We start from the raw sequence: 26,107 nt of genomic DNA, 5'->3' as shown, positions 1-26,107 counted from the left end.
TGGTGGCTCATGCTTGTAATCCCAGCACTTTGGGAGGCTGAGGTGGGAGGATCACTTGAGCCCAGGGGTTAAATGGGCAACATAGTGAGACTCCATCTCTACAACATTTTTTAAAAAAAAATCAGCTGGGCACGTTGGTGCACCTCTGTAGTCCCAGCTACTCAGGAGGCTCAGGTGGGAGAATGGCTTGAGCTCAGGAGTTTGAGGTTGCAGTGAACTATGATTGTGTCACTGCATTCAGCCTGGGCGGCAGAGTAAGACTGTCTCAAAACAAAACAAAAGCAGAAAAACAAAACAAAACCAATCACCTTGTATTAGTTCATTCTCACACTGCTGTAAAGGACTGCCTGAGAGTGGGTAATTTATAAAGAAAAAGACATTTGATAGACTCACAGTTCCCCGTGGCTGGGGAGGCCTCACAATCATGGCAGAAGGTGAGGGAGGAGCAAAGTCACATCTTATATGGTGCCAGGCAAGAGAGCTTGTGCAGGAGAACTCCCATTTATAAAACCGTCAGATCTCGTGAGACTTATTCACTACCATGAGAATCATGGGGGAAACTGCTCCCATGATTCAGTTATCTCCACCTAGGTCCACCCTTGACTTGTGGGGATTATTACAATGCAAGGTGAGATTTGGGTGGAGATACAGCCAAATCATATCACCTTCCCCAAATCCAAAAAGACACATGCACTCACATGTTCATCACAGTACTATTCACAATAGCAAAAAACATGAAATCAACCTAGGTGCCAATCAGTGGTGGACTGGATAAAGAAAATGTGGTACTCATACAACATGAAATATTATGCAATCATAAAAAATAATGAAATCATGTATTTTGCAGCAACATGAATGTAGCTGGAAGCCATAATCCTAAATAAATTAATGCAGACACAGAAAACCAAATGCCACATGTTCTTACTTGTAAGTGGGAGCTAAACCTTGGGTGCCCATGGACATAAAGATGGCAGCAGTAGACACCAAGTACTAGTTAGATAGGGGTGGGAGTGGGGGGAAGGGCTGAAATACTAAATATTGGGTAGTATGCTTAGGACTTGTGTGATGAGATCATTTGCACCTCAAACGTCAGCATCACGTGGTATACCCATGTAACAAACCGGCACATGTACCCCTGAATCTGAAATAAAGTTGAAATTATAATTAAAGAGCTTGTATCTCAGTTCCTTTTAGATAAAAACAACAAAAATAATGACTACTTTATACTTTATAACAGTATGTATGACTCACTAGGGGTCAGACATTGCTTTTAGTGCTTCAAGTTGCTAATACATTTAATTCTCACTAAACTTTATGAGGTTGGTACTATTATTATCCTCCTCCTTATATCTGAGGAAACAGAGGCCAAAGGGATTAATCTATTTGTTTATTGTCACATGATTGCTAAGTAACAAAGGTGGACTTTGAATCCAGCATTTTGTTCAAAAGTCCAAATTATTGTCTAGTACATCATGCTGCTTCCAAATAGCTATAATCCAAACAAGAGATGATGGTAGATTAGACAGAGGTGATAGGGTCTATATCTATACATATATCTCCATCTAGATAGGCAGATTTTGAGAATAGAGGCAACAGAATTTTCTTATGTTTGTCTGTGGGGCATGTAGAGAATAAGGGGAATCAAAGATACTATCAGAATTTTGGCTGAGCAATTAGAAGAATGAAAATGCAAGAGATTGGGAGAGAATGTTGGGAGCATTGTTTTGGATGTGTTTTGAGATGCCACTTATATATACAAATGACGATGTTTAGGTAGTCAGTTCATCACATGAGACTGGAGTTCAGGTGACAAATCTGGAAAAATGAGTTTAGGAACTAGCAGCATATGTATGATGTCTGAACTGTAAGATAGGTATAGATCATCCAATGAAGTAAGAGTAAGCATGGATACAGAAAAGAAGGAGACCAAAGACTGATCCCTGGGGCATGCCAACATTTAGAGTTTGGGTAGAACAAGAGGCAGCAAAGGGGACAGAGAAGCAGCAATACTGAGATGAGAGGAAAGCCAGGAAGGTGTGGGGTAGGAAAAGCCAAGTGAAGAAAGATATCAAAGAGGAGGCTCATCAGTTATGTCAAATAATAGGTAGAGTAAGATGAGGGCTGAGAACTTACCGTTGGATCTAGCATCATGGAGATCATTGGTAACCTGACAAGAATAGTGTAGCTGCAGTGGAATGAAGGCAAAAGCCTTATGGGAGAGGGTTTATGAGAGAAGGAGAGGGAATAAATGAAAGACAGAGAATGGAGAGAATGCTTTCGGAGTTTTACTGTAAAGTAAACTGGAGAAGTATGTCAACAGCTGCTGGGAAAAATGGAATCCAAAAATTTTTTAAGGTGCAAAAAATAATAGCATGTTTTATACTGAATTTGTAGAAAGAAAAATGATGAAATGGGAGGGAGAGAAGAGAGTTTCTGGAGCAATACACCTGAGATGGTGAGAGGAGATGGGATCTAATGTACAAGAGGAAGTACTGGCTTTAGAGAGCTCATCTGCAGTAGTAGTTGGAAGGCAGAGCATAAGGGTGGTAGGTGGGTTGATGTGTTGGAGGGAGTCTATGGAAACTATCTTCTAATTGCTTCATTTTCCCAGTGAAGTAGGAAGAAAAGTCATTAGCTGAGGATAGGAGAGGAGGTGTTGGATGTTTGAGGAGGTTTAAGAGAGTATAAGACTAGGGACATATAGTGTGATTGCCAGGAAAAATTAAGGGCTCACTTGAGGTTCATGTTCATGAATTTAAAGAGATACCAGTCAGCATAGCTATTTTATTTCTACAATTATGTTCATTTATATGGGTACAGGCATGGATTAGGTGGAGAGTTAATTTAGTTAGCATTATGGGTTTGACCTTCTGAAAACAACACATTAAGAAAGGGAGTTATTGGGTTATATGAGAGAGATTACAATAATGGAATGATTAGAATTTAATCTGGGTAAGGAGGGAAGACTAAGGATGATAAAGGACATGGAAAGCTTCTATAAATTGATGGGAGTCCCAGTGAGGTTGAAGGATAGGAGTCAAGCTACTCAAGAAATTTGGCTGGAGAGGCAGGAGATGGTGGTCAGAAACTGACATGCATGGAATGGAGATAATGGAAGCATTGTGATACTTACTAGTAAACACCAACAAATAAGCGAAGTGGTTGAATAGATTGGAGACATGAACTTCAAGAGTGGGTGTCTTAGAAAGGACTTAGAACGATCTAGAAGTCACATATGAGAGCGAGGAAGATACTCAGCATACCTCCTTGAGAAGACTGCAGATGGGGCAGTGTCTTCAGGGGAGAGAGAGGAAACACTCTGTTTGCCCCTCAGATTCTCTCTCTGCTTTTCTTCATCCTGCTCAGCCTCAGAGGCTGAGTTCTATACACAGGACAACTGGGCTCCCTTGCCCTCTAATTTCTGGTTGGATTTGGCCAGTGTGAAACCTTGGCTAGAGATTGAAGGGTGAGGGAAGAAAGATATTTAGATATTTATTCCCAAATCCTTCATTGCTAGACTGCATTTGTTGGAGGCTGAGTTCCTCTCCTAAAGGTCATAATTTCTGGTCAGGCAGTGCTTCATCATCCTCTGTTGGTTTCTCTTAATCTGCCAACACCCTGGTATAGTTTGGATGTTTGTCCCCTCCAAATCTCATGTTAAAATGTGATCCCCAGTGTTTGAGGTGGGGCCTGGTGGGAGGTGTTTGGGTCAGCAGGATGGATGCCTCATGAATGGCTTGGTGCCCTCCTCATGGTAATGAGAGAGTTCTTGCTCTATTAGTTCATGTGGGAACTGGTTGTTTAAAAGGGCCTGGGGGCTCTCTCTTGCTCTTTCTCTCACCATTTAACATGCCTGGTCCCCCTTTGCCTTCTGCCATGAATGTAAGCTTCCTGAGGCCCCATCAGAAACTGAGCAGATGCTGATACTAGGCTTGTACAGCCTGGAGAATTGTGAGCCTAATATACTTCTTTTCTTTAGAAGTTACTCAGTCTTGAGTATTCCTTTATAGCAACACAAAATGTACTAAAACACACCCTTTAATATAATTGTCATTCAATTCTCTTTATTTACTCTTTTTTTACTGTGCCTTCTGTTTCCTGCTAGGATCTAAACCAATACGGTGATCAGTAAAAACTTAATGACTCTTGGGTCCCCAGGTTTGGTGGACGGCGAACAGGCCGAGAAATCTGCTTCCAAGGAGATTCACTTTCCAAGCAGGCATATTTCTCAATGTCCTTGTAATGTGACCAAGGAGAATAAAGAAATAGGAAGATTTGCTTAGAGAACAGAGCCAACAGTCAAGAAGAATGTTGGACTGAGGAGCTCCTCTCTGGGAACATAATGGAGACAGAGTCAAGGAATGTGTCCCATCTCAAGGGTAGAGGGGCCTCGCAATGTCTGGCCAGTGGAATGCCAGAATTTATATGATCAGTAAATGTGGTGCTGCTCTCATTCTTATCCTTAAGAATGAGCATGTTTATTGTGATTATCCTGTCCCATTTTGCCATTACGTATTGAATATTCAGGGAATGAAATATTGTCTTTTTGATTTATTTGTTTCTCAGGTTGAAAGAACCCATGTCTAAATGTGTGTGTGTGTGTGTGTGTGAGAGAGAGAGAGACAGACAGAGAGAAAGAGAGAGAGAGAGAAAGAGAGAGAGAGAGAACTGTGTACCACCCAAGACATTGAACTTGATGCCATGACCAAATGATAGTTGGAGGTTTTATATCTTGGGGACAATGTGAGTGTACGTTACATGGAGGAAGGAGAGTGAACTGAGTATTTAGTGACTAGCAGTGTGACAGTCATTTTTATGACTCATCAAATAAATATTTCTGACTTTCCTCCTGAACTTACAATGAGACTGCACTTTTCAACCCATTTAGAGTTAAATGGGATCATAGCACTTGCTTTGGCCAATGAGATGTGATGTGTGCTACTTCTGGGCAGAAGCTTTAAGAGAGCTAGCGCATGATTTGACAAGCGTGCACATTCTCTCTTCTACAGTGACCAGCAACATTCCAGATAGAGGCAGCTCCATCGCCTTTGGCTCCAGAGTGAGGCACAGCATAGAGAAGAATCCACAGTGAGCAGGTTGGACATGTAACAGGAGTAGGAAATAAACCTTTGTGGTTTTAATTTCCTGAGATTTGGGGGTTTTATGACAGCCTGACTTAGCCTTTCCTGTTATACTGTAGTGAAGATAATTTCACACAGAGTACAGTGTGTGTGTGAAAGCCTGAAGTGTCATGTCATTGGCATGTCAGAGAGAATAGTTTGGGGTTCAACGAGAGTAGTGTTTGTTTTGTTTTGTTTTGAGATAGGGTCTTTCTGTGTTGCCCAGTCTGAAGTGCGGTGGTGCAATCATGTCTCACTGCAGCCTCGACAACCTGCACCCAAGTGATCGTCCTACCTCAGCCTCTTGAGTAGCTGGGACTACAGGTGCATGCCACCATGACCAGCTAATTTTTTGGTTTTTTTTTAATAGACATGGGGTTTCACCATGTTGGCCAGGTTGGTCTCGAACTCCTGAGCTCAGGTAATCCACCTGCCTCGGCCTTCTCACAATGCTGGGATTACAGGTGTGAGCCACCACCAACCAGTTAATTTTTCAATTTTTCATAGAGACAAGTTTTCGCTGTGCTGCTCAGGCTAGTCTTGAACCCCTGGGCTCAAGTGATTCTCCCGCCTTGGCCTCCCATGGTGCTGGGATTATAAGTGTTAGCCACGGTGCCTGGCCAAGAGTAGTGTTCTTGAGGAAAGAGAGATGGCTTATGAGCACTTTAGTGACATATAGAGGAGTACAGACTGCATTCTGCAGATGGAGGAGAGGGGAAGTAGAGTCCTGGAGAGACTTGATCACTATGTGTCGGGGCTGTGGATTGGAGCAAAGGAGACTTGTTTGAAGGCTGCTACAAGTGTCTACCAGGACCCAAACTAGACGGTGGTTCTGGAAGTAGAAAAGAAGCAAGGACTGCGGGACAGTGTGGAGGTCAAATTGACACTATTTGATACTCAACTGGAGGTGGGTGATGGGGGACAGTGAGGAATCCAAGACGACTCAGGTAATTTGGGGGAGCTTGGGGGCCTTATCTTTGCTCTGGGCTCTGTGCTTGCCTCAGCAGTTTCAGCAAACGGCCTGATTAGACGTCAAGGATGTCCTGTCCAGGGACTAGGAACAGAGAGATGATGGGTTATTTGGCTGCTAAAGCCACAGAAGTCATGTCTCCCCCTTTTCAACCTCTCCCTCAGGGGGAGGAGGGTAGATGGGTCACAATATGCCTGTTAGCACTTTTCCCCCCATTGTTTTCTCCTCTCAAGTGTTGTGAAGGCTAATGAAGAGCACAAAGGCCAGACTTTTGCTAGGAAAGAGAATGACCTTTGTCAACATTCAGTTGTTCCATACATTTTTGGGTGTAGAAGAGATAGGAGAGGAGGGTGAATCATCAAACCAATGGAACTTTGTGAATTTTCACAGAACACTTCAAAGACATTTATGCAATTTAAACACAGTGCTGAAGAAGCCAAGACGCTGTAAAAAAAAAAAAAAAAAAGAAAAAAAGAAAAAAAGAAAAAAAATCTGTAAATGGAACCAGGCTAACAAACTGGGTAATTCACAGAATGGCAAATCCTCGCAAAAAGCACTGTTAAAAGGTGGGGAGCATCTTCATATTTTTGAGACTTACTGAAATCATGTTGTGTGAGAGATGCCAAGACATTGGTACTCTGATTCCACCTCAGCTCTATTCCAGCCCCTGGGTGCACGATTGCTTCCATTGTTTTATTATCCTGCAAAACACAGCTGTTCTTCTTGCTTTTTTTTTTTTGGATTCCTTTGCATCCTCCCACTCCCAAACATTTTTGAATAAGAGTGAATGAGTTTCTTTTCATGCCCTGCCTCCAATGGAACATTCCCTAATTGAAACGATGCCCTCAGTGTGGCAGCCACAGAGAATCCACACACCTGGATCAGTTGCATTGTTGACAGCAGGGCTTCTCAAGTGAGGGCTGCAGACAACAGTATTAGTATTAGCATCTTCTGGGAATATGTTAGAAACACACATATTCAGGCTTCCAGAGACCTCAGGAATCCAAAGCCCTGGAGGCAGGACTGAGCAATCTGTTTTTAACAAACCCTTCATGTAACTCGTAAGCACATTGACATTTGAGGCCCCTTGATCTAGGGAAGCTTCCTAGATACAATTCTCCCTCACTGGTCTGGAAGGTTTGGAGGTGTTCTTTTTTTCCCTCCACTCTGAATTATGCTCTTTTGTTAATTTTTCTTTTTCTTTTTTTTTTTTTTGCTTTTTTATTTCCATAGGTTTTTGGGGAACAGGTGGTATTTGGTTACATGAGTAAGTACTTTAGTGGTTACTTGTGAGAGTTTGGTATACCCATCACCGAAGCAGTATACGCTGTACCCAACTTGGAGATGTACTTCTGAGGAACCTCAAATAAGGGGAGAAGTCATGAGATGTAGGCACTGTGGTCTGGAGCCAACCACTCACCTTTCCCTCCTCTGCTTTTTCACTTTCTTTGTGTTTTTTTTTTTTTTTTTTTTTTTTTTTGAGACAGGGTCTCATTCTGTCAACGGCTGGTGCACACCCAGTGGTGCGATCTCAGCTCACTGCAGCCTTGATCTCCTCAGGCTCAGGTCATTCTCCTATCTCAGCCTTTCAAGTAGCTGAGACTATGGGTGCTCCCCACCATGCCTTGCTACTTTTTGTAGAAATGATGTTTCACCTTATTTCCCAGGCTGGTCTCAAACTCCTCCCTTCAAGTGATCTATCTGCCTTGGCCTCCAAAAGCGTTGGGATTACAGGCATGAGTCACCGTGCCCAGCCTGCTTCTTCATCTTTGAGATTAGGCAGTGGGACTGGTCAGCAGTTTCAGTTCTCATACAAGGTACTGTGAGAAGTTTGTCAACTATTTCTAATATTTCAGAAACTTCTTAGAAATGATCTATTTCCCCCCAACATGCTGCAGAGGCTGACCAACATATTGTGTTTGCTGTTTTGGGGCCCAAATAAGCTACTGGACTGTGAGCTTCTTGTGGTCATTCATGTTCATGTTTCCAGGGCTTATGACAGGGTCTGACCCAATGAGTAATGTTTTCCAAACTAAGCTATATAAAACCAGTATGAAGAGACAGCTCATTTCATGCTAATTGGAAGCTCATGTGTATCACATCAAGCATGGGCATCGTTTGTAGCAGTGTTAGATTCCCACAACTATTAAAGGATATTCAAAATAGAGACCAGGTGGCCGCAACCCTAAACTTGGCTTGTTAGAGCTCCTACGGACCACAGCCCACAGTACTTATTCACAAATCTGTGTGGTTTCAATTATTTATGATTTTCTGCTAAAACTGGATGTGGTTCCTTTGGTCCTGTAAGATCCATCCGGGTCACCGATAGGACCCTGCTGCGCCCATGTGTGCCGTGTGTTTATTGGCAGTACGGCAGGGATCACATCTTAACAGACGGCCTAGGCTGGGGGATGAGTTCTGTGGGCCACAGGGGAGAACTTGAGATAATGCCAGGAACCTTCAATGTTTCAAAAAGGGCTCTCTCCCTCAGAATTATCAGTCTGAATCTTGCCGTACCTTGTTCAGTCCTGTATATTTTTAAGGGGAACAGATTGAAGACCTCTCCCACTGTGTTGGTCCATCAGAGGGCAAGAGAAAAGAGATGCAGCCTGCTGCTCCCAAAGGGAAATGACTCAGCAGGGCACTGGTTTCCTTCAAACTCTCCTTATTATCTCTTTGCTTGTGAGATTGTCTAATTCAGTGGCCACCCTTTTAAAATCTGAACGCCAGGGTCAGACACACCAAGGGGCAAGAGAACAGACCAAACCTTTATTAGTTCACAGAACTCCAATTCTTTATTAATCACAGCTTGCTCACAATGACATACAGGAAAATAGCACTAATGAAGAGTAAATATGCAGGCAGCAACCTTCAGGAGTTGGGAGTTGGGGAGAAACGACTTCAAAACTGCGATAGGTACTTATGTTGGGTATCTGGTGATTCTTAGTTGGCACAAATGCCCTGCCTAGCCCCCTTAACTGCGTCAGCTTCACAGATGGAGTGTTTTGTTGTTGGTGTTGTTAGTAGGCAGGATTGCCTTACACTGGGGAAGAAAGACCAGCTTGAGTGAAAGTCCGCAGTGTTTTTGATTTTGTTTGTATGTGTGTTTTAATGCAACAACCAGCTCACAGTTTCCAAGTGGAAAAGTATTCAGTAGCATCATGTACTTGTACTATAGGTAAGAGCTTAAAATGAACATCATCAATCATGGCATCCACAAATAAGCCACCTGACACATTAATTAATTCATTCCATCAAAAGAACTTAAACTAGAGAATTAAGCCCACTTTATGAAGAGCGATTTCACGGCCACTTGAACCATTCGAATTTGGATTTGTGTTCAGCACTTTCAAAGGTTCAACTTTTTGCTTCTACCCAGATTGGTCTCAGATCTGTCTTCTCATCCATCCCTTTCTAAAGTCAAAGCACATTTGTAGCACATAATCCAGGAGAAGCAGAAGTAAATGCTCTAACTGGTGGTATTTCTTAGCCTGGTTTTGTAGTTTTTAGGCAGTAAGTAGATTATGAGCGAACAAATGTGAAGGTTCATGTGGAGTCATAATACCTGTGATCTAGGCATGGTCTTAGTCAAGCTCAGAGATAACAAAGCCTTCTAGGTCATTAGGCAATGGTGGGTTTCTAGCACCATAGACTGTCTACTGACCTCATTTTTCTTTTGGAATGGAGTTAGACATGGGGAGCTTCAAAAAGAACAGACCTAGCAAATTCATTTGAGTGGAAAGACACAACATCAAAAGCCTGTTACAGGACATGTAAGATTATGAAATAACTTGCATAATGCAATACTTGTATTTTTTAACAAAAATGTAAGTATTTACAAAATAAGATCCAAGGTATTTTTTAAACATCAAGCAAAACATTCTGCAAAGAGACCGCATTGATTTTTTTAAATTTTTGATTCTGTTTTTTTTTTTTTTTTTATAATGAGTTCTTTTTAAACCATGTCATACATTCCCCATCCTGATATCGCATGATCCATTATAATATAGGCAGGGGGATTTACTATTGTGGGGCGTGCCAGACCCTCCCTTGCTTCAGCCAGACAGTTCAACCTGGAGTTCCTTGTTCCTGCGCACCTCCGCAGCATGCCTCTCCTAAAAAACACAAAAGGAAGAAGAAATGTCACAGGCCCTTGTTGTCTGGTCCTTTGCATGCCATGTGCTTGACTAGAAGTAACCCAGTTTGTTGTCTACTTTTAGGAGCTTTTCTCATTTCAGAAGAGAGGAAAATATAGGCCCCATAAAATGTCATGTTAGAAAAGATCTTATAAGACTTATCGTGTTTAAAAAAATATATTTAACACTGTTTTTGTTTAAAACTATGACCAAAAGTTCATGTTATTAAGATAATTTTGAAGATTAGGATCACAGTGTAAATCCAGAGAAAGGCAATAAAACATCACATTATTGTTTCTCTATCATTTCTAATGATGTCGTTCCTTTTGACTAATATTTTAAGGACTTTATAATCCTGACGGACACTCTGGGAGGGCTAGATTCAGGATGAAGACTTTCTATACTGCTTCTTAAACTCTTGACCTGTTTGTCAAGGTCCTTCATAACTGCAGTCCAAGTGACTTTTCCAGTCATAACCCCCATCTTTTCCTACACACACTTCATGATTCAGTTTAGTGGAATTGTCTTGTCATGCAATTTTCAATGCTAGTCTTTCATCTCCACTGGTCAGGATTGTAAACTTACTCTTTAAACTCTATGACCACTGTCCTTTTCTCCACAAAGATTTTTGTGAGACTGCAAAGACTAATCTGCAAACTTATCTCACTTTCCATTTGAACACCTGCATAAGTCTTTCCTTTTATTCTAGCTTCTATTATGACCCTCTCTGTTCTTGTCTCCTCTGTTATATTTGACTGTAAGCTCATTGAGGGCCTGGACTATGTTTTCTCATTTTTCTTCCATTTGCAGGGCCTAGCAGAGAGCTTTGCAGATAGCATGTGATTGGTGGATGTTTATTTACGTAAGGAACCAAGGTACTAGCCTTGAGTTGGGAACTGAACTTCCTGAGGAGGGAACTGATGGAGAAAATGTGGCCCCAGTATATTTTAGTATATGGCTATACCTCAGATGACTAAAATCACAGTGTCTTGCATATATCATAGGTGGTAAATAAATGTTCATTGAATTGAAATTTTAAGATGCTAATTATTATTGGTATTATTTATATTTCTGTTTAGAATGTTGTTTATATTGCTTCTCTCCTTCCCTCTGAAGCTCCAGAAATTACTTGAGACTCCATAGATTCTTTTAGTTCAGGGGAAATAAACTTGACCAGCTATAAAGTAAATCTTATCATTAAACTCTATTAATCGCAAGGGGTCTGTATTTATAGGCTTCTTTATATTATAATAATGAATATTTATTAGACACTTAATATGTACCCGACCTGCATCAGTACAGGTTTTACCCGTATTAGGTCCCTTAATCCTCACAATAATCCTATAGTGGACATTCTATTATTGTCCCCATTTTGCAGATGAAGAAACTGAAACACAGGAATGGTAAAGTAACTTGCCCATGTTCATGATACTAACAAGTGGGATTTAAACCCAGGGAACCTGGCTCTACAGCTCACCCTCTTAATTGCTGCTATACAATTTCGATGTTGAGTGAGGAGAACATTTTATAGTTGCATGGAAAAATGTGTCTTTTCAAGTGTAGATTCTGGGAGAAAAAAAGGCATAACCACCCTACATTTCCTTCAAAGATACAGAGTTGGAGTAAGCAGGAAGTCGACTCTAGAGAAAGAGATTAAAAACAATTTTATTTAATTGGTTTAAATGAGCTTTTGCGTATGTTCAAAAACTATGAAGAGAAGGAAAAAGGCATGTATAGAGAAATCAAATCCTGTTTGGAAATGTCACAGGGGAAATTAGCATGGATGCCGTTGATTCTTCTTTTTGTTCTGCTATTATGAGGAAAAAGATGAAGCAAATTCTTTTCTCATGCAGAAAGAAACTAATTAGTGAGAGCTGAGCTCTGGCAAAAATTGAGAAAAAGCCCAGACCATCACTATGCTAGGAAAAAGAAGCCTCAAGTCTAAAGATTCATATAAATTCAAATGATAACATAGCAGGAAACATTATAATTAGTATTATTAGACTACTTTGGAGTACACTTCTTGTTAAACTCAAAATTAGTGTTAACGAAATGGATTTTCCCATAGGAAAGAATAAATATAATTTGTGAGCTTGAAATAATGTGGAAAAAGAGAAAATAAATAATTATGAGTTTCTAATTAAAAATTATTTGTTTTCAGGCATTTTAGTCACTCTATTATTCGAACACTTTACATTCACATTACCAAATATCTACTCATGAAATGTTAATGTGACTTTTTTTCAAATGTGGGAGAACCAAAGGCAGTCATGCAGGAAGCATATAATTTCCCACACAGTCTGTTTTTCTTATCAGCTCACTGTTCTCAATTATCAGACCTTGAATCCAGAGGTTCCTAAGGCAGTTGTGATACTCAGAGAAGGTTCATCAAGAAGACTACTCTTTGATAATATTTATTTCATTATTGAGCTCCTGATATTTGCTAGCCACTGTCAGAGGCCCAAGCATATCTAAATTTACAATGTTTTCTGCAATTTACCCCCTTCCTCCCATCCATATAAAGGAAATGTAATGCAGTATGTTAGCATTGTGTGCAACTATGCCTTTATATGAAAAAAAGTATGAAAGTTGATTTTGGGAAAAATTCTGGTCCTCTAATTCTTTCCTCTAATTTCATAGAAAGGTTTCTCTCCTGGAAGGTAAGAAATATGGAGTCTTTTCTCTCTTTACTTTTTAATGTCCCTTTAATCTCACTAGGTATCAAATAGAAACAAGGACTTGAACTATATGACCTAGGATGCCAATTTCATCTATGGAATTCTGTCATATGAGCCTAATTAAATTCAAGACGAGGTCAATATAATCAAAAATCCTTCTTTTTACTGATGACTATGCACTTGCAATATAAGAGAGGGGTCAGGAGTGAGTTGTGTGAGCTAAGAAAGCACATGTTCATGCATTGAGATGACGGTGATTGGGAGTCATGGGCAGCTAGTAAAAAGGTTTAGAGTCAAAGAGACTTTCGTTCAAATCTAGTCTCTGTGGTCTACTTGTGATCTTGGCCAAATGACTTAATCTTTCTAAAGACCAGATTCCTTACATGTGAAATGGGGATAATCACAGTATTTTCTTCTAGCGTTGTTGTTTGGATGAAATGTGATAGTACATCCAAAAATGTCTGGCCTATAGCAAACAATTAATAAAGGCTAGTTTTAATCCATTTTCCTATTTCATTATTCATTCATCAGATATGTTCAATAGTAAGTGGTTGCACAAATGCTATTTGTGAATCAGAACCATAGGAAAACAAAAGATGAAAATAATACAATAGTTGTAAATTGATAATAGCTGAAATATATAACTAAAGAGTTAAATATTATCAACATCATGGAAATGCAAATTAAAACCACAATGAAATACCACCTTACTCCTGCAAGAATGGCCATAATTAAAAAGCCAAAAAAACAAAAGGTGTTGGCATGGCTGTGATGAAAAGGGAACACTTTTACACTGTTGATCGGAATGTAAATTAGTATGACCACTATGGAAAACATAAAGAACTAGAAGTAGAACTATCAGTTGATCCAGCAATCCCACTACTGGGTGTCTACCCAAAGGAAAAGAAGTAATTATATGAAAAAGACACAGGCTCATGCATGCTTATAGCAATACAACTTGAAATTGCAAAGATATGGAGCCATCCTAAGTGTCCATTGACCAACAAGTGGATAAATAAAATGTGGTATATATATACCATGGAGTACTACTCAGCCATAAAACGGAACTAAATAGTGTCTTTTGCAGCAACTTGGGTGGAGCTGGAGGCCATTATTCTAAGTAAAATAACTCAGGAATGGAGCACTAAATATCACATGCTCTCACTTATAAGTGAGAGCTAAGCTATGAGGCTGCAAAGATGTAAGAGTGATATAACGGACTTTGGAGACCTGTGGGGGAAGGTTGGGAGTGGGGGTGAGGGATAAAAGACTGCATATTGGGCACAGTGTACACTGCTTGGGTGTCGGGTGCACTAAAATCTCAGAAATCACCACTAAGGAACTTTTCCATGTAACCAAACACCACCTGTGTCCCCAAGACTACTGACATTTATAGAAGAGTTACATATTATCAAAATTACCTCTTAGGGAAAGAATCACAGAATCTTATTCCCTGAAAATATTTTTATCATTTTAAGTTACATTGTATTATGTTCTACTATTGCCACTAAAATAATGGCTATAATATTTTCATTTGACATTTTCTAGATATTAGAAGTGAAATGATGAATTATAGTGAAACAATTTCTTTTATTTCCTAAGTACTGTACTTCATGGTTGGATAGGGGAAAGCTGTTGTCAAGTTTGTCTGGGTTACTTGCTTCTCTCCTTCCTAAACAATACTGAAAGCTCCTTTGGTATTTGTTACCATGTTATGAGCTCGGAAGTCTTGGCACTGACTAAGATGATATAGTAGAATTACAAAAGAAAGAAGCTATGATACAATCTGGTTTAAGTGGGGAATTAAACAAGGTTCAGTAGAAGTCCTCTTCAGTGACTTGCCATGTTAACCCTCTCAGTTCCTTCCATCGTCCTGCTGTCTGATGGCTCCTAAAGGCTGAGTTGCTTGAGAGGAAAAGGCTCTTCCCTAGTATCACCACATACTTTCCTTCTCATTGGTTGTGTTGCCAATGGCATTTCCACACCTGTTTAGCAATTTGCATTTGAAAATTTAACTATCTAATTTAATTAAATGCTACACTGATGGAGAATTGTGAGGGTCGAGAGAAACCTTTGGAAATACGTGAGAAAGTGAACTATTTAGTAGATATTGGGTGAATAAACTATAAAAGCTATGGAAAAGTTGTAAAAAGTCTATATCCAGGTTATTTTGCAAATGGCTTTAGTCCCTGCCCTATTTTAAAGAAATTAAAACTGCAAATCATAGCTAATGTGACATGAGTGTGAATAATGGCAAGAAAAGAAACCTCCATAGAACTCCCATTAACTGATCAATTTTTTGAAAAGATATTGGGCCCAACTACATCAAAAGATTGGTCAATAAGTTTACATTTAAATAGTTGACATTAAAATTATATGTTTAGTGAGTAGATGTATTGTTGTTAAAATGATTATACCTATGTTAACTGATTTTTCAAAACTAACTGTCTCACTGCAATTCCTGACTGGGTCATTTGGAGCTCCTGCTACTCAGGGTTCCTAAAAGGGTCAGGTGGTGAATTTCCTGCAGGATGCTGCGTAGTGCATTAGGGGAGAAAGGGACACATCAGGAGAGGAAGAAAGTGTCTTGAATCATTCCTGTATGGCAAGAACAAGTGTCTTTCCTCCCTCTCTTTCCTTTCTCTCTGCTTCCTCTCTTCCCCTCTCCTCCCCTTCTCCGTTTCTCCCTCTTTCTACTTCTCATATCACTCTAAGAATAAGAACATTTTTAACTTCACCAGTGTATCAGTCATAATCCACTGACTAGTCTTTTGGGTCCTGGATGTGACATCAATAGATCAGCTAATGCAGGTCTTTGTGGCACACGCATCCCTTCTCCCACAGCCTTCTCCGCATTTGATTCTTTTCTATGTAATAGCCTAGAGTGTTAAGATGAGGTGCTATAAAAACAGGAAACTGAAATAAAAAATGAGTGTAACATTCTTCTTTGGAGGAAGAAAGAACACTTATGCAACAAAGACAAAAAATACTAACATACAATTTATGATGACATCACAAACCATATTTAAGAAACATTTAGCACAGTAGTTCTCAACCATGGCTAACTATTAGAGCCTACTAGTGAGCCTTTAAAATAATACAAGGTCCTTGGCCCAATTCCAGACAATTAAATCAGAATCCCTAAAGAGCTGTCCAGTAGATTCTGAAGTGCAGCCAGGGCTGCTTTTGCTTTAGGCTTTCAGTTTGAGCTAAAGGCTTTGAGTTAACATGGCTGGGGCTCTGAGGAGTTTATGGGAATTTGTCTGTCAGTGACATTGAAGATACCATTATGGGCATCATGGTGAAAATATGCTTGAATGCTCAATTCTCTTAATTGAAGGGAAAAGGGACTGAGTGCTGAATGGTAGGCAGATTGTGGAAAAGCTTGCACAAAGTTGTATCATGTCTCTTGCTTCATTGATAGGGCCAGTGAGGGCTATCAAAAGGGTGGGCGCATGGTGTGAATTTACCTTGATGTGAATTTGCTTTTACTGATATTAGTCAGTGTCTTTGCATTTACTGTCTATATTGGACCATACTACATGTTGTCTTATTCTCTAATTGTTGGTGCTATATTATTTATTGTTGAATTATTTATTGTCTGTGTTGGGAAAGACATGGTTGGTAAATACCTTTGATATTACAAAGGTTCCTAAGCATATAGTAGGGACTCAGGACATATTCATTGAATGATTAACTCATTAATAGGTATCATTTCAGAAGTAGTCATTTTTTTTTTCTCTTTTTGTTTTACAGACAGGGTCTTGTTCTCTTTCTCAGGTTGAAGTGCAGTGGGATGATATTAGCTCACTGCCGTCTCGAACTCTTTGGCCCAAGCGATCCTTTCACCTCAGCCTCTGGAGTAGCTAGGACTACAGGCATGTGTCACCACTGCTGGCTAATTTTTAAATTTTTGTTTGATGAGGTATTGTTATATTTCCCAGGCCGGTCTTGAACTCCTGGCCTCAAGCAATTCTCTTGCCTTGGCCTCCCAAAGTGCTGGGATTACAGGTGTGAGCCACCATGCCCAGCATAATTATCTTTTGATATGGTAGATTTCAGAACAGCTTATGGTACATTGGCAGTTTCATGCCTTTTGGCTTTACTGTTATTACTGACCCTCTTTTAAATTTCTAGTTTCATAGGAATAACTTCATTCAAACAAAATGCTAAATATTGCTTATAATATAAAACTTTGTCTTATTTTAGGAAAAAGCAAAGTAGTTTTAGTATACACAAACACATTCACAATATGTAAACAACAATTTTGTACTAAATCCACCTATGTGATATACATCAAATAAAAGTAAATTTGGTATTTCCTCTTTACTGAAGAGATAAAAGATCTTGACTGACACTGGCCAAAGATCCTATTAGATTTGAAAAACACCTCATTAGGTATGAAATACCAGAAAAAAATGTGGTCCTAGAAATTATCTTGGCTGCATTATTTGATATGGGATAGAATGCTGACAGCTGAGATTTAAATCAGAAAAGGCTACAAACCACTAGTTCGTAAATCTGGCTGCATATTGGAATCATACGGAGAGTTTTCAAAATGCATGGAAGCTGGGTCCCATCCTTGGAGATTCTGCGGGTTGATGTCAGGAATTTTAAGCACTCTTCGGGTTGATTATTTGCAGGAAAAGTGGTCTGCACGTGTGCATGTATGTATGTATGGGGTAGGGCACTAAATTTGGGTGGGAGTGGAAAGACTGAGAAAATGAGCTGAGCATGGCTGGGCTGGGTAAAGAGAAAAAACACACAGAGAAGAAAAAAATGGCCTATTAAAAGCTAGCACTTCTGGAAATACTAGATAAAATATGGAAATTTTATGAACTATTTTACAATTGAAATCAAGAAGGATTTCTGGGCACTGTGGCTCACACCTGTAATCCCAGTACTTTGGGAGGCTGAGGCGGGTGGATCACTTGAGGTCAGGAGTTTGAGACCAGCTTGGCCAACACGGCAAAACCCTGTCTCTACTAAAAATACAAAAATTAGCTGGGCGTGGTGCTATACGCCTGTAATCTCAGCTACTTGGGAGGCTGAGGCATGAGAATTACTTGAACCCAGGAGGCAAAGATTGCAGTGAGCTGAGATCGTGCCACTGCACTCCAGCCTGGGTGACAGAGCGAGACTGTCTCAAAAACAAACAAACAAAAAAAGGAGGCTATGCCCTGTGTTTGGGTATGTGCAATTTGAAAAATAAAAATGCTCTGGGACTTCCAGTGATAAAAATCTTGCATTGAGGCCTAATTGAGAATGCTGCAATGAGATCAGCAGGTACCGTTCCTAGCAACGTCACTTAATTTTTTTAGGGCCTAGGATGTGAGATGAAGGTTGAGTCACAGTGATCTCAAAGAGATCACACAGTGGCCCTCTGCTGTCCATGTTACGAGCACTGGTCAAGCAGGAACATCCTTAGTTCTCTAGAGAAGTGCAAAATGCGGGCAGATGGCAGAAGACTGACTGGTTTTATGGTCATGGGAGTAAACTTCAGCAAATGGAACTTTGTTCTCCTGTATCTGAGTAAAACATATGTTCCTATACCACCATAAATCACCTGGAGAGAGCCAAATTCTGTTGCCTCTTCCAAATCGTGACTTGACTCATTTGGGTGAAAAGCAATGACATTGTTCTGAGAGTATAAAAACACCAGCTTATAAATAAAAATTTAATCCAAACTTTCATGTTTTGGATCAGGCATCAGATAACTATTCCAGCTCTTGCCCAAGTCAGCAGTCCTCGTCCATGTACCTCTGAGAACCTCAGTGTCTTACTGCGGCATCAGAGCCCACACACCCTTCCCCAGCAATGCTTTCAAAAATTCCTCAAGAGCACAAATGAAGACTCCATGCAATTGTATCCTTAAAAGGTTTCATGCTTGATTTCCTTTGTTTCTAGCTGGGTATTTGCAGTCAGAGACTGAGAATGAAAACAGAATCATCAGAACCCTAGGATAAGGTTGTTTGAAACTTAGATGAGATGGGACATCTCTAATAGAAGACATGAAACTCTGAGAAATAGTCAGAAAACAGGAGGCTCATCTGACTAAACTCTTAGGGCTCTGATGACAGGCACACTCCTGTTTTGCTCTGCATCTCCAATGCTTATCACACAAAGGCACTCGCTACTGGCGGGAAGCATGACTGACTGCTCAGAAAAGGATTGAGGCATCTTTCTCAACCATCCTGTTTCTCAATGCTTAATCCAATTTCTGGAAATGGATACAGCTAAACTACTCATAGCTATACTGTATATTTTCAAAGGAAAGGTTTTTTGAGGGGATAGGTGAGAAACAGCATAGAGAGTACAAAAGTGAAAGAGAGCGTTTTTCAGAGTAACTCCAGCACAGCTCCTCCTGACTCATGGGAATGAGTATACCTTTAGGTTGTTGAGGAGAAGGGCACCAGGATACCAGAACTGGATGAAACATCCCCTATGAGCTAATGTTTGCTATGGTCCCATGTGATGCTGTTATACCCTAGAACGGGCATACCAGTGTTCATAAATACCCTGGCCTTTCCTGGCAAATATATTTTTCTAATTTAATATTTTAATTAAATATATCTATTTAAAGCCATATACTAAATATTAAATCAAATGTTATTTATATTTTATATCAATATAATATACTGACATTAATATTTCCAACGTCACATTTTTCTTATAGATTGCCTCGTGAGGCTTCTATAGAAGTCTTACACATTTCAAAAGCATGAATCAGCCTCCCTAAATCCACTCATCATGGGAAAAATTGAAAAAATTCCAGCCTTAATGTTGGATTCCCATTCCTCTACCATGTTGCACCCCCTGCTAAGTCATTGCTGCACTGTGAGACCCTGCCCATGGGAGTTAGTTGTCCTCACACCTGCAACAAATTTTGACTTGGTCTCTGGTGCCCAGGCATATGGAAGTTCACCCAGCTGTGTTGCATATGAATATATCCATCTGCTCAGGACTCTGCTGAGATTACCTTTTCCTGCAGACGTTCAATAATAGCAGCTAGATTAGCCTCACGGTTTTCCTTAATTTGTTCCATTTTCAGGATCAGCTTTTCCTCCGCCATCTTGCTGAAGTTGTTGTTCTCCTCCAAAGCCTTCTGAAGGACTTCTCGCTCGTGTTCCCTCTTCTCTGCCAATTGTTTCAGCACCTGGGCCTCCTGAGACTGGGGAAGAAAAACATAGCCATCTTATAATTATCCAAACACAAACCTAGCAGAATAATAGCCCACCAATTGGAGGGAGCGTTCTTTTCCGATGAATAGTATTTCCAGCCTTGAGCACTATTGTCAAGTCTCTACTCATCTGCATGGCTTAGAGTTTTCTATAGAATGTGGCTAGTTGGGAAATGTGGTTAGCTGAATTTTCAGCTGTGAATATATTTCAGACTGTCTTAGAAGAAGAAGCATTTAATCCTCATTGAGGAGTTACAAATTTTTTTTAAAAAAGAAGTTGTTGCTAAGCATTTATGCAACAGAAAATGCTATAATGAATTACTGGATGGCAATATCCCATTAAAGCCTGAGGAAAATGGTTGAGGACTGAGGCAAGTTCTAATCTTCCTGATCCATTGTTTTTTAATCAACTGTAGGCTAGGCCTTACAATGAGCTTTTCAACTTTCATCAATCAAATCATCAAATTCACTTTCTCCTTTTATTTCACACTCCCTTTCCCCCACCCCCATCCCCCATACACCAAAGTCTCTTTGGAGATCTGAGAACAGTGCAAACTTAGTGTTCATTTGGCCACAGAGAGCAGAAAGTCTTTGTTTTGACCCTCTCTTGAAACCCTGTGGTTGCTCAGTGATTTAGATCCAGATGTACACCCTGCCCCGCACTTTGAGCACTGTAATTTTCTTCCAGCGTCAGGAGGCTGTATGGCTCTGCACAGTGGATGGTAATCACTGGAGCACTTGATAACAATGCAAGTGCCTGGCATCTACCTCCAGAGATTCTGATTCCAAGGTTCTTCCGTGAGGCCCAGTGATAAGCATCACTAATGATTCAAATGCAGGTAGTCCAGTCTACCTTTTGTAAGTCCTACTGGCATGGGCTTTGATGTCAGGTCTGTGTTCAAGTCTTACCTCTGTTTGTGACCCAGGATGTGTTATGTAACTTCTTTCCATATTCTTTTTATTCTCCCCATTATGCAGCTGAGAAAAGTCCTACCCAATACTGACCTATCCAGGTTTAAGACTAAATTATTACACACTCATGGCTCCTGGATAATTTCTTAGGATCAGCTGATACCCTGAGGCGATCCTTCACAAGAGTAATTATAAATGGGAATATCTAAACAATGGTTGATCAAAAAATATTCCTAAGTGCCCTGTTAAATACTGATTACCATTGAAAGCATTAATGGGAAAACATTTTAGTTGATGGTAGTGGTTGTGGGCATTTACTGGAAAGGTCTTGCTGTATAAACAATATGGGGCCTGGAGAAAGGAGAAACTTCTCTTCAAATAAAATTCTACAGAAATGGTAAGGTCGGACAGCCTTACACTTCTTTATTGATGTGTTTATTCTGAAGTTGATCAGGAATAGGTCTGTGGCTCACTGGAGATTAGACAGAAAATCCTGGAAACCAGCCCTCCCTCTTGCTTTAACCCCATAATGGTTCCAGGACAGTTTATTATTTATTTGTTTTTGTTTTTATTTTAGATAGAGTCTTGCTCTCTCACCCCGGCAGGAGTGCAGTGGCGTGATCTCTGATCACTGTAACCTCTGTCTCCCAGGTTCAAGCGATTCTCATGTCTCAGCTTCCTGAGTAGCTGGGATTACAGGTGTGTGCTACCATGTCCTGCTAATTTTTGTATTTTTAGTAGAGACGGAGTTTCATCATGTTGGCCAGGCTAGTCTTGAACTCCTGGCTCAAGTGATCTGCCTGCCTTGACTTCCCAAAGTGCTGGGATTATAAGTGTGAGCCACTGTGCTTGGCAGATTTCAGGACATTTTTAGTGGAACCGACACTTTCTTACCTTGTATTAGTTTCAGGAAAACTAATACAAAAATAATAAGAAAAGTATAACATAAATTGAGTTCAAACTCCAATGGAGCCTTTCTGGAAGAAGTATGAATAAAATATTTTCTAGCTGGTTCACTCTCCTGCCTCTAGGTGGGACTGTCGGTAAAGCATCCTACTTAGACTTTGCTTATTTGCTGTTATCAGGACTACCGAATTGTTACAGGGAGAGAGGTGTGTATGTAAATCGCGCAGTGGCGCGGTCTCCGCTCACTGCAAGCTCCGCCTCCTGGGTTCACGCCATTCTCCTGGCTCAGCCTCTCTAGCAGCTGAGACTACAGGAGCCCGCCACTAGGCCCGGCTGATTTTTTGAATTTTTAGTAGAGACGGGGTTTCACCGTGTTAGCCCGGATGGTCTCGATCTCCTGACCTCGTGATACGCCCGCATTAGCCTCCCAAAGTGCTGGGATTAGAGGCGTGAGCCACCGCGCCGGGCGCAATGTAACATTTCCACTCAGTGGTTTAACAATTCCTTCCTGCTCCTCATAGATCAGTGTTTCCATTACTGCCCTAGATAGGATCCACCTGGATTTTTAATGGCCACTTTTTAAAAGTAGCCTTTCCACAGAAACTCCTGTGGCACAGTGACATGAGCCCTAACCTGGTATTCAGAAAGCCTGGGTTTGTATTCTGCTTTGCTGACCCTGGCGCGTTGAGATAGACTTCATGGCCAGGGGCCATGCGCCTGCTGCTCTTCAGACAGGATCAGCTTACAGAGAGTTACTGCGCATTATTATCAAGAGGCCACTGCAACTGCCAAATGTTTCATTTTCAGATGCTCCAATTAACTTTGGCACTTTGTTCAGTTGTGTTTTAACTTAATGTTTACATTTGCGTTCTTAATTTTCCTTTGTGAAAGAACCAAAGTCAAGAGGAAACAGCATGGAAATAAGATTCAGACGGGAAGGCTTTGAAATTACAAGGTAATACAGCAACACACACTTTTCCATATTTCTTGCCTTGGTGGGACACATTTGATCTGCATGAACAAACTCCTGCAGTTCCCATTATGAATAATGGAGAATTCCCATTATAACCAATGCCTACTACATTTACTGGAGTGCAACGTTTGGCTCAGTTTGAAATGCCTCAATTTAATGGGGTTAGTACTTTTGTAGCTATTGGGGCTAAATGAGATTACACAGCATAGGAGTCAAGTGCATTTCTTTAGCACAATTAATGGGGTGAAACAGAAACAGAAGGCAGTACAGAGTATGGTCACGTGAGTTTGCTGCTAACTCACAGAGACCTGCCAAACTGGGCCAAGCTGTGCTTCAGGGCTGCTCACTTCTGTGGTGCCTTTTCTTACACTCTGGAAGGGAATGTTATATCCACTATTATCTCGACTCCCACATTTGCAGGACCTAATAATTGTCTGTGTTTCAAATATTTAAAGCTTAAGTCCACACACACAAAAATACAGGATGTGAAGTCAATTATGGTGGAAAGCATTCTATCCTGAGGAAATACTTATAACTTCCTATATTAGTCTCTATTCATAAGCAATGAATTTTTTTAAAATTTAGAGACAGAGTCTTGCTTTGTTGGAGTGCAGTGGTGTGATCTTAGTTTAGTATAGCCTCAAATTCCTGGGCTCAAGAGATTCTCTTGCCTCAGCCTCCCGGGTAGCTGGGACTACAGGCATGTACCACGACACCTGTCTGGCAGCCAATTTTTGAACAAAATATTCAGTGGAGCTAATAACCATGGGGACATCTACCTCAGTTCCTAAGGTCTCTGCTACCCCATCGGGGCAGAAAGGCATAACCTCCCTTCCTTTTTCACAGTGTAGCATCCAGATAGATATTGCTGCCCATGACTCCTCTAACTCATTTCTTAGGTAAAACTTGATTCTCACATGAACATAGTTTAATCTTCTAGTCAGACCCTCAAGGAAGAAAATTGGTTCTGATTCCAATGAGCAAATAGGCAGTTTAATCAATGAGAAAATAAAAGGTTAGTCCAGAAAACTGCACTAAAACATGACATGAAATGAGTGAGGCTGTAGAATAAAAAACATGCAATATACAAAAGTGGCAGCATTTTCCTTCATTTTTGGCAAAGAAGTAAAGTTCTCACTACATGTTCAAATAGGTATTCTTACTTTATATCTTGACTGTGCAGACAGTGCAGATTAGCAGAAAGGAATTGGGATTGCATGGACTTATGACAGGGAGGGTGGTGAAGTGAGAGAATCACTAAAAGTTGTTAAAAATAAATTGTCCAAGGAAAAAGTATCTGGCCTTGGAGGAACACTTCTAAATAACCTGTACCTAACATAGAAGGTCACTAAAATATTAAAATGGAAAATTAGGGCAAGACAATGATCAGCTGATATAATGCAAATGTCAGGGCAAAATATAGAACTGAGATGTTCAACGTGACATTCTGGGAGACTAAGGAACGTTCTCGATCTTGCTATTATGGGAACTGAGGCACATTACTGGTGAGCACCTTTCCTAGGCATAAACCTCCTCACACTGAACTCAATCATTGAAATAATCACATGAGAGGTACATGAAGGGAAAAACAATGAGACAGGGAAGGAGACTTATTGTACATTTAGGAACACTTTAACATTTTGCAAAGAGGTTAATTACCAATTTTTATATTACTGAGTATAAAAGTTTAATTACTGTACAAATGGAGTGGAAGATAAATTTGAGTAACTGGTACATAAAACTCATTTTGTTTTATGTACACAGATGAGACTTAAGACTACATTTTAGATAGCACTAATTTTCCATTTATTTCTGAAGTAAACATATTTATTTTCTTGTCACTTTTCATTATTTGGGGGATACATTACTTGCTATCCAGGACCGTTGATCAGACACTAAATCTCCTAGTACCAAAAATGCCTTTACACAAGTAGGTTAGGTGGTGTGTCTGTAATTATTGACTTTACTGCTAACAATGAAAAACCATTATCGACCCATCTAAAGTCACAAATAATGTCCTGTTGAAATATGACAATTGAATATAATTATGTAAAACCAAAGAGTATAATATTCACTTTGCGTTGAAGAGCCCGAAGCATAACAGGAAATTTAAAATGATTAAAATCCAAAAACCTTTAGAATGAGCCCTTCTGCTAAAGTGTGTAATGGGTTTACTGTGGTTAGCTCCTAGGAAAAGAAACGTGGGGGTGCTCTTCTTCACCGAGAAGGTAGCACACGGGAAGACTCTGTGGCCCACGTGCCATATTCTGTAAGGAGCAGAATGTTTCCTGAATGTCAAGCTGTGAATAATCCAGTACTTTGTTTCATAATCCATTGCTATACAAACCACCCTCTCTTTCCCTGGATTCCATTTTAATTGCCATCTACAATGTGAGATACCAACAAATGGAAAAGGTAAGTCTATCATGTTTGGTGACTAATGATCCACTTCTATGCCATTTTATTAAGAATAAGCAACACATCTTCCTTTCAGAGGCTTAGTGACTTTGAAGCTGATTATGCCAGTAATGAGAGCATGCTAATGAAATCTCGCTGGACTGGTTCGAGTAGGGTGCTTTTTAATTTAATCTCTTTTAGGGTGAGATTTTATCAATGTCATTAAGATCCTTTCGTTTTCACAATATTAATTTTTTCAAGACACTTTTAATTGGCCTGATCTATTTATATATCTATTGCCTATCAAACTTTCTTTTCTTCTATGCAACTTGATAAAGAATATTTTATAATATTTAAAAATATTGTCTGGGCACTCTGGCTCATGCCTGTAATCCCAGCACTTCAGAAGTCTGAGGTGGGTGGATTACCTGAGGTCAGGAGTTCGAGACCAGTCTGGCCAATATGACAAAACCTTGTCTCTACTAAAAATATAAAAATTAGCCCGGTGTGGTGGTGGGTGCCTATAATCCCAGCTACTTGGGAGACTGAAGCAGGAGTATTGCTTGAACCTGGGAGGTGGAGGTTGCAATTAGCTAAGGTGGCACTACTGTGCTCCAGCCTGAGCAACAGAGCCAGATTCTGTCTAAAAAAAAAAAAAAAAAAAAAAAAGCAATGTATTGTATGGTAGCATTTCAGTCTCTGTTAATGAGAAACTTCTTTTCTTTATAAAGTCATGAGTTTGCTAGATAATCTCTGTGAGGTCAGAAACTGGATGCATCTTCACATAGTAATTGTTAACCCTTTTACCATGCCGGTTATATGTCTTTATGTAGAG

The 26,107-nt window shown here is 40.1% G+C and overlaps 1 protein-coding gene across 3 annotated transcripts in view; it reads right to left on the bottom strand.

Moving 5' to 3' along the window:
* Nucleotides 1–8,862: 8,862 nt before the first annotated feature.
* The window catches only part of STMN2 (stathmin 2), a 55,385-nt gene continuing 38,140 nt past the window's right edge, over nucleotides 8,863–26,107 (bottom strand). For all 3 annotated transcript variants that reach the window (XM_011989072.1, XM_011989074.1, XM_011989073.1), the window contains 2 exons: nucleotides 19,884–20,075; nucleotides 8,863–10,205 (listed from right to left, as the gene is read on the bottom strand). In XM_011989072.1, the coding sequence (XP_011844462.1) occupies nucleotides 10,146–10,205; nucleotides 19,884–20,075 (252 nt within the window). In that variant the 3' untranslated portion in view covers nucleotides 8,863–10,145. The remainder of the gene's footprint in view (nucleotides 10,206–19,883; nucleotides 20,076–26,107) is intronic.

This window comes from Mandrillus leucophaeus, unplaced genomic scaffold, assembly GCF_000951045.1.
Source record: "Mandrillus leucophaeus isolate KB7577 unplaced genomic scaffold, Mleu.le_1.0 Scaffold346, whole genome shotgun sequence".
NCBI classification, from domain to species: Eukaryota; Metazoa; Chordata; class Mammalia; order Primates; family Cercopithecidae; genus Mandrillus; species Mandrillus leucophaeus.
The sequence above is the reverse complement of the archived record's forward strand: the minus strand, read 5'-3'. Positions and strand labels throughout refer to the sequence as shown.